At 33.4% G+C, this 9,243-nt stretch overlaps 1 protein-coding gene across 1 annotated transcript; it reads left to right on the top strand.

The window, feature by feature from the left end:
• Nucleotides 1-68: 68 nt before the first annotated feature.
• Nucleotides 69-8,852, top strand: LOC107360067 (multidrug resistance-associated protein 1-like). Its single transcript, XM_015926689.3, has 8 exons — nt 69-308; nt 595-903; nt 1,097-1,731; nt 1,793-2,576; nt 2,635-3,847; nt 3,947-4,142; nt 6,863-7,941; nt 8,256-8,852. Exons 1-8 carry the CDS (start codon nt 255-257, stop codon nt 8,501-8,503), a joined length of 4,518 nt encoding a protein of 1,505 aa, XP_015782175.3. The 5' UTR covers nt 69-254; the 3' UTR covers nt 8,504-8,852.
• The last annotated feature ends 391 nt before the right edge of the window (nt 8,853-9,243 follow it).

A 9,243-nucleotide genomic window follows, 5' to 3' on the forward strand; every position in this document is an offset into this window, starting at 1 on the left:
AAATTATTCCTGATTATGATGCTAGATGGAGTGGTATTCAATTTAAATCTTTATGATTATCTTGGTTGTTACTTCAATAAATTGTTTTGTTTCAATTCAATTGCAATTAAAACTAATCGTGAGGTTCGAAGAAGAAAAAGTTCGTGATTGTCATTTTACAAGTGCTAATAAACCAACTAGACAGGTTTCGTCCTGTTGCCTAATTGCATCGACGAAGTTAAACGATTGTGAAAAGTTTCAATCTACTCATTAAGATGGAATCAAAACAAATTGAATTCGAGTCTTTATGTGGTGATGAAATATTCTGGGTAAGTACTCAGAATGAATTTACTAATTGAACATTGAAGGTCAAACTTTAATTCAATCAAGTATGCGAATTGAAAATTATGAAATAAAATCAAGTCTGTTTGAGTAACTTTAGTAACTTTAAGATAACTTCAAGTTCATGATGATAATGATTGTCTAATAAGAGTATCAACATTGACCAATGTTCATTTACAAAGTTGCAAATCCATTTTGTAAACTCTATATTAAATTTCATCATTTTGCTAATAACCTTGGAATTGAATTTGTTTTCTGAAACTTTTCACACAGAATTTTGATTCATTTTGGAACTCTAAATCGCCCAAATTGAGCAAATGTTTTATGCAAACTGTTCTCATTTGGCCTGGTTCACTTTTCTTGCTTGTCTTTTCTTATTTCGAATACAAACGAACTCTTCAAACCAAGAATAAAACGATTTCATACAATAAACTTAATCTGACTCGATTAGTGTTATCAACTTTTTGTATTCTGATAAATGTATTTCATTTGGTACACATCATCCTCAAGCAAAGCTCCAACTCATACTTACAACTCACCACTGCTGAAATAGTTGCACCTTCATTGAATATCATATCATTTGTAAGTATTGCTCTTCATCAAATCCATGGTTGATAAAAATCTATCTGATATCCACAGAAAAGTTAAATTCCAATTTGAAAATTCCATATGAAATTTCGTCACTTACAAATTACAGACTTTTGTTTACAGAACTTTGTAAAACAATGAAACATTTTTTAAACTTCAAGCTTTGTTTCATTTCGATCTCTTCCAGGTATTGATAAGTCTCTTCTTCCACTATCACCGTATTCGTGGTGTACATTCAAGTGCCTTTATTTGGATATACTTATCAATCCAATCCATTTGTTGCAGCATAACAACAATACAATCTTGGATAAATTTTCAGATCTATTCTGGACTCGAGATCGCTATCATTAATGCACAATGTGCTGCAATAATATTACTTCTCTTATTGGCTTCATTTGTTGATTATGAGCTCGATACCATTGCTACTGAGGGTTATGAGATGAAAGAGGATGGTGAATCGACTGTCGAAAGTAGCGAAAAGTACAAAATATCGTTCCCAAGTCGATTGGTATTCTGGTGGGCAAACAAGTTGATATTTTTGGGCTGGAAAAAGCCATTGACTATTAAAGATTTGTGGCCATTGAAAGATTATTTGAAAAGTGACTTTCTACTCGAAAAGTTGAAATCCAAAGATAAATCGTTGAAACTTGAGGCACTACAAAGTACCAAAAGTTCCGTTAAAACCAGCAAAGACTCGGTTGATAAACAGAAAGTAAATGTTGTATCGCTTTTGTTCAAAACTTTCGGCCACTATTTGCTGTTCGGAGCTTGCCTTAAACTTATGCAAGACATTCTCACCTTTCTAACACCTGAATTATTAAAGTAAGTAAATGAAATTTTTTGTCACTCTTTATGTTATGTCAATTATCATTTTACATTTCAGAGTTTTGCTCAACTTTATCGAGAACCAATCTTCGGAACCAATTTGGCATGGATTTTTCATCGCCATTGTTCTGTTTTCTGTCACTTGCTGTCAAACTTTGTTTGGAAATTATTATTTTTACAAAATGTATATTCTCGGGATGAGAGTACAATCAGCACTTACTGCAGCTGTATACAGCAAGTCCCTGACACTGAATGATGAGGCAAGGAAAAGGTTCACGACTGGACAGATAACTAATTTAATGTCAGTTGATGTTGAAAGGATAGAAACCATTGCATACTTCGCTAACATATTTTGGTCAGCGCCTTTGCAAGTAATCATCGCTCTTTGGTTACTTTACCGTGAATTGGGATATTCATCGCTTTTTGGGGCTTTTGTTATGCTCGTTATGGGTCCATTGGATGGCATTGTTGTTAAATACAGTGAAAAGTTTCAAGAAAAGTTGATGGATCGAAAGGATAAGAGGATAAAGTTTATTAGTGAAATACTGAACGGAATCAAGATTATCAAGTTTTATGCTTGGGAAGAGTCTTTTATAAAGCACATCTCTTCATTGCGTCGAGAAGAGTTGCGTAAACTGAAAATGGTTTCCTATCTGGATTCAGTTTCATCGTTTATATACTTCTGTTCACCAACCATGGTTTCTGTGGCGACCTTTGCTGCTTTTATTTTGGTACAAAAGGAAACTCTTACAGCTCAAAAAGCCTTTGTTTCGTTGACATTGTTCAATATACTTCGACAACCTTTAACGATGTTACCAGAGTTGATTTCAGACTTAATTATGGCAAGTACTTTCATGACTTTCATTTAAACTTTCATTAACTTTTTTACTCATTTTCTAGGCTCTGGTGTCAATCAAGCGGCTCAACAAGTTTCTAAGTTCTGAGGATCTTGACCAATACGTAACCAGAAACAATGAAGGGAATGCAATCACAATAAAAGACGCTTCCTTCAGGTGGTTCAAAAATGAGGCAGCCGAAGAAAAGACAGCAAAGAAATCTCTCGCCAAACAGCCTGAAATTAGCGAAGCAGACCAATCTCAGAAAAGGTCGATTACTGATGAGCCAACTCTACAAAATATCAACATTGAAGTTAAAAAAGGCGCATTTGTGGCAATAATCGGATCAGTTGGTTCTGGTAAAAGTTCATTGTTGAGTGCAATTCTGGGTGAAATGAAGAGAGTCAAGGGTTGTATCAATATAAATGGCAAACTAAGAGTCGCTTATGTTTCTCAACAAGCCTGGATACAAAATGTGACTTTACGTGAAAACATTCTCTTTGTTCATAAATTTGACAAAACTAAATATGACACGATTGTTTCAGCTTGTGCTCTCGATCATGACATTGCTTATCTGCCTAATGGCGATGAGACTGAAATCGGTGAAAAGGGTATTAACCTTTCTGGTGGTCAAAAACAAAGAGTCAGTCTTGCTAGAGCTTGTTATAGTGATGCAGATATTTACCTTTTGGATGATCCATTGAGTGCTGTTGATGCTCATGTTGCAAGTCACATTTTTCATCACGTTCTCAGTTCGGTTGGGATTCTTGGTGGAAAGACTAGAGTTTTGGTTACGAATAAACTAAATATTTTATCAAAAGTTGACTTCATTTATGTTTTGTCTAACGGAGTCATCAGTGAAACAGGAACTTACAATGAACTGGTCAACTCAAAGGGCGAATTTTCAAAGTTAATTGAGCAACATGTCAGTAAGGTCGAAGAAACTGATGTCGAAATTAGTGACAATGGGCTGACACATGATAAAGTAAAGCCGAATGAACAATCGAAACTACAAAATGCCAATAATGGAAAATTGATTGAATCAGAAACCTTGTCGACTGGTAAAGTTGCTTGGTCCATTTACATTCAATACTTCAAAATGTTTTCAATTCCTTGGACTGTTATTTTCATCCTTGCTACGGCCATTTCAGAGATGTTGTCTGTTGGAGCAAATGTTTGGTTATCTAAATGGTCGGCCGATAGTTTGATTAAAAATGATTCAACAGTCAGTGTCCCTTATAGACTTGGGATTTTCGCTGCTCTTGGTGTCAGTAGAGGTAATGTTCAGTACTTGAATTGATTAATGTTTAACCATCAAATTTCATTCAAAGGCTTTCGAAAGTGTTTTTACGCTAACAACTATTGATATTTTCTAGGTGTTGCGTCGTTGGTTGGTTCGTGGGCTTTGGTCAATGGAAGTTTGAGAGTTTCAACAATTTTTCATCGAAAACTGTTGATGCAAATTTTTAGAGCTCCAATCTCATTTTTCGACATTAATCCATCTGGTCGAATCATCAATAGATTTTCCAAAGATCTAAACACGGTTGACACCACTTTGCGCTTTTTTTGGGGGTAAGTAGCATAAATTGTTTCCTACGCTAAAATGCTTTTATATTATGTCTTAGCTAATAGTAATGCTAATTGTCAGATAATTCGTTTAATTTACTGAACATCAAAGCGTTGACTATCGCAGCATGATTTGTTTGTAAAGTTGAGTTATGATGGATTATTGCGACGAAATGAACTGCAAATTACAAATCAGCAACATAATCGTGCTTGCATTTTCCAGAACGTACTGCAGATGAAAATAGAGATTGGTGGTTAAAGAACAATTTAAATTAATGCGTTCAGGTTACTTGATTACCCACATAAACAGCAAGAAGTTTTTCAGCAGTGAATGCATCACCAATTTTAGCTCCACAATAAGGTCCAAGAATGCGATCGAGTATTTCTAGAATCTAAAATGAATTAAAAGATAAATGAAAGCTTAAATAATTTGATGAAGGGACATTTGTAGCTACCTTAAGTTTTTGATAAAGTTTCACTTCGACTTTGGCTATGGTTGATACATATAGACCATGAATCAGATAAAGCTGAGGAATAAGAATGAAAACAGAAAGAAATACAGAAAAATTTAAGTTCAATACTTGCATCTTACAAGATTCATGCCATATCTGATCCAAAAGCGCTCCACCAACATAAACAACACTTCCCGTTATAAATAGTATAATCAGACCCCAAATTACAAGCATATTTGATACCCAATTCGAATGACGCTTAGTGAATAGTCCCAAGAAGATCGCAGTATCAGCTCCAAATGAGATAATTATGAAAAGAAAAAAATAAATGTAACGCAATTTAGCGATAAAGCAATCAAAATAGTTCAAATAACGGATCACATCTGTATTCATGCCTTTAATATAAGAGTCATCGATAAATTGTTTACTCTTGACTCTTTGCAACAATTCAATTAAACTTTTCAATTGGCATAAGCACAGTGGAACAAAGATAGTTATGTGAGCTCCTAGAGTCAACAAACCACCAAATATGAATATAAAAGCACAAGATTCTAAAATTATCCAACAAAAAGATGAAATATACATTGCTGGGCCGCTATTGACTATTGCTTGGTTTTGAAGACGCAAACTGATTAAAACAAAAGGCATACAAATAAATGTACAATAAATCCATCTGATCCATACCGTGATTAAAATATGGAAAGTGGATCGGAACGATTTGCACTGTTTGGTTGTCAACTGAAGCATATTCTTGTCAAATCCTGAAACCTTTATGTCTCGAAAAGGACAGAGTATTGTGTAAGCTCCATGCTCTTCAAGGTACAAAACGTATTCGCGTAAGATAAACAGTGTAACACCTCCGCCAATGACATAGTATATCATCATGTCACTGCTATTTTCATGGAAGAATGGATTGCCCAGCAATAGACTCAAACTATTATTTTGTTTGTAAATCAGAATCAGATAAAACCTTATAAAATTAAGAATTGAAACAAAACGAATAAGATTATTTTTAAAATGGAAATTTGGTTGGACATATGATGTTTCATCTTGACCGTACCCTCGACGGGCTATTATCAGCCCTAATTCAATATTTTCCAGGACTTGGAGGGATTTAATAATCTCTTCATCACTTTCATTATCACTTAATAAACCAAAAGATTTCTTAATTAAATTTTTAACTGGGTAGGGAATCAAGCGACTTATGGATTCAAGAATGGCGTATACAAAGACTATGAAACGACCATTAGCAAACGATAACATTGAATCGATTTTTTATTAATCTTAATAACAGATGAAATTATTGTTGAACTGTTCAAAGACAATTTTAAATGAAACAAAGAGCCAAAGATCCTCCATTGAAATCAATTCACCATTTTATTGATGTATTTACTTATATGTCAATACATATCGACTTATTTGGTTATACTTTTAATGATTGTTCATCTGTAAGTGTTGAGTTCAATCAATTTTCTTAAGTTTAATCTTTCGTGATTCTATTAATACATCTCAAGATGCTCTTTATATTTTGGCTCTTGTTAGCTATCTAATAAAGATTCGATCTGTTTCTTTTATTGAAATATTCAAAAAAGAGGATTGCTCATTTCACGATCATTTACACCCGTTAACTGTTCAAATCATCTCATTGAAGACAATTTAAATAATCAATGTATCGATGCACCACTCTTCAAAATGAGAAGGTCACTCATGGATGTACAACTTTGGGACAATTTAAGTGTAGTTTATTTATGAATGACGAACTGAATTTATCATATTGATCAGCTTATCAGGGATTTCTAGCCATTCAACCTTAAATTATTCATAAAACTTGAAATCTAATTGTGAAATTACTGTTTTTAACAATGAAATATCAACCAAGTAACATTTTAGCCTTCTCAATTTAAATATCACATAATATTATATAAGACTGAATGTATAAAGGAAACTCTGTTCATATTGCAGTTCTTATGGCTTCAACTAAAGTATTCAAGTTCGGTAAAATTTTAACTCTTTTAACCAATTACTTGCAAATCTAAATTAAAAAAAATATACGACGGCGTACTTTTTCATAAGTGTGATACCATAAAATGCGGTAATTTAAAACAGTTTTCAGATACCGAATGAGTAACAAACGAATGCTGTGATGGTCCAAGCTTGAATGTTTCATAATGAATTGATATTTGAAGTTGATTTGACATATTTCTGCATTTTTCAGTATTTTAATCGAACTCTCATTTCCTATTTTCTGTTCCAATTGTACCATTTTTATTCCAGCTATTGGATCACTGGCCTCTTCGAAGTTGTCTCTGCTCTAGTTATTATATCAATTAACATTCCTTTGCTGATACCTGCATTGTTACCCGTTGGTCTGCTGTACTGGTTCCTTCAACGGGTTTATATTTCCTCATCTCGACAATTAAAACGACTTGAATCTGTATCCAGATCGCCAATCTATTCATATTTCAGTGAGACATTAAATGGACTCAGTACAATTCGAGCCTTCAGTGAAACAAACCAATTTATGTCTAAAATGTGCCAAAAAATTGACATGAATCAATCCTGTGCTTATCCTAGTATTGTTGCTAATCGATGGTTAAATGTAAGGTTAGAGTTAATGGGATGCTTCATTGTTTTACTGTCATCTACTTTTGCTGTCATTTCACGAACTTCTCTCGACCCAAGTGTTGTTGGATTGATCTTGTCATATGCATTAACCATTTCAAAGACACTAAGTTTTTTAGTACGAAACTCTTCATATCTCGAAACCAGTATTATTGCTGTTGAGCGAATAATCGAGTATTGTCAAATACCAAGTGAAGCTGATTGGTATAAGGCCAAGATTTCCCCCAGAAATAGTTGGCCAGAAAAAGGTTCGATTGAATTTCATGATTTTGAAACCCGTTATCGCGTTGACACTGAATTGATAATCAAAGGCATTACAGCCAAGATCGAGCCCAAAGAAAAGATTGGAATTGTTGGCAGAACTGGAGCTGGAAAATCGACCATCACTTTATCACTATTCCGACTTATTGAGCCTTCAAAAGGAACCATTTCTATTGATGGTTACAATATTTGTGATTTACCTTTGCACACACTTCGATCTCGATTAGCAATTATACCTCAAGATCCAGTGCTTTTTAGTGGCTCACTGAGATTCAACCTCGATCCTTTCCAAAATTATTCAGATGAACAAATATGGGATTCGCTTTCGCAGGTTACTCTCAAAGACTTTGTTCTCAATACAAGTGAAGGTCTTGAATATAATGTTACAGAAGAAGGGTCGAACTTGAGTGTCGGACAGAAGCAACTTCTATGCTTAGCAAGAGCGCTGCTCAAAAAGCCCAAAATTATTTGTAAGTATTTATCAAATATAACTTAGCATAACATCTCGATCGACTAACTGAAACTGTCCTGAACTTATCTTGCAATGAAGGACTAAATAAAATCGAAAAATAAAAGATCTAGACTAAAGTTGAATTAGTTTTTACCAGCTTAAAGTTTTGAGTTATTATTGAATAGTTATTAGCTTTACTGAAGTCAAATCATTATTTTTTGAAAAGGTGTGATCTTTTTATTAAGCACTGAAAAAGGACAATTTCAGGTAGTCGAAGCTGTTTGATGAATTTATTTATTTAATCCAATTTTAAATATTTTGTTCTAATATTAGTCCTGGACGAGGCCACGTCTGCTATTGATTTGGATACTGATGCTTTTATCCAAAAGACTATTCGTGATAAATTCAATCAATGTACAATTTTAACTATCGCTCATCGTTTACAAACAATTCTCGATTCAGACAGAGTTCTTGTATTGGATGATGGAAAAATCGCTGAATTTGATAAGCCAGATGTTTTGTTATCAAGAAAGGATTCATTGTTTTACTCTTTAGCAAAACAAGATAATTTAATTCCTTAACTTTTCAATGTAATATTTTTCAATTTTGTACATTTCATAAGTTTAGTTCGGTAAGACTGCGGTACCGCCATCCTACCGCAACATCATGTTGACATAAAACAAACAGGTAATACGTAGTGGACATCGCAGTATTTGGATTTATTACCACATCAAGATCATTTAAATCAACAACTTAAACTAAAAATAGAGAATGATTAGTAGATTTTCTCGCAAAATTAATATTAATATCAATTATTGAACTCATGAATTGATGAACAGAAAATTAAATTAGGTTGATTGTATTGAAGCCATTAAGATCATCGTTTTCAGCATAAATAACATTGCTATAGAATATGCACCAAACCCCAGCCAAGATAATTTCATGACTATTTAATTCATTTAATAATCATTCAAGAAACCTCATCTATAAAAATCGAATAAATATATTGCTGGTTGAGTATAGTGTTTCCGAAATAGGGTTCGGTTCTTTTTCATAGCAAATTTTCTGTGTCGATCAATTGCAGTGATCGATCAATTTTCTCGTTTGTTGTCAAAGTTGAGCCCGTATGTATTTAAGATATCAATCTTGGTTGTGTAACTCTGTAATTTCCTGCTCATTGAAATTAATCCATTTCAAATGCATCATAAATTTTGATGATGAGTCGTTATACAGTTATGCAAGAATGACTATAAATAATGTATAAACATAAATATATTTGCAGTGCAAGTTTCTATTAGTCTATCAGAGTTTAAATCATGAT

The sequence above is a fragment of the Tetranychus urticae genome, chromosome 2 (genome assembly GCF_039701765.1).
Source record: "Tetranychus urticae isolate SD_2017Ah chromosome 2, NJAU_TeUrti_SD_1.0, whole genome shotgun sequence".
NCBI lineage: Eukaryota > Metazoa > Arthropoda > Arachnida > Trombidiformes > Tetranychidae > Tetranychus > Tetranychus urticae.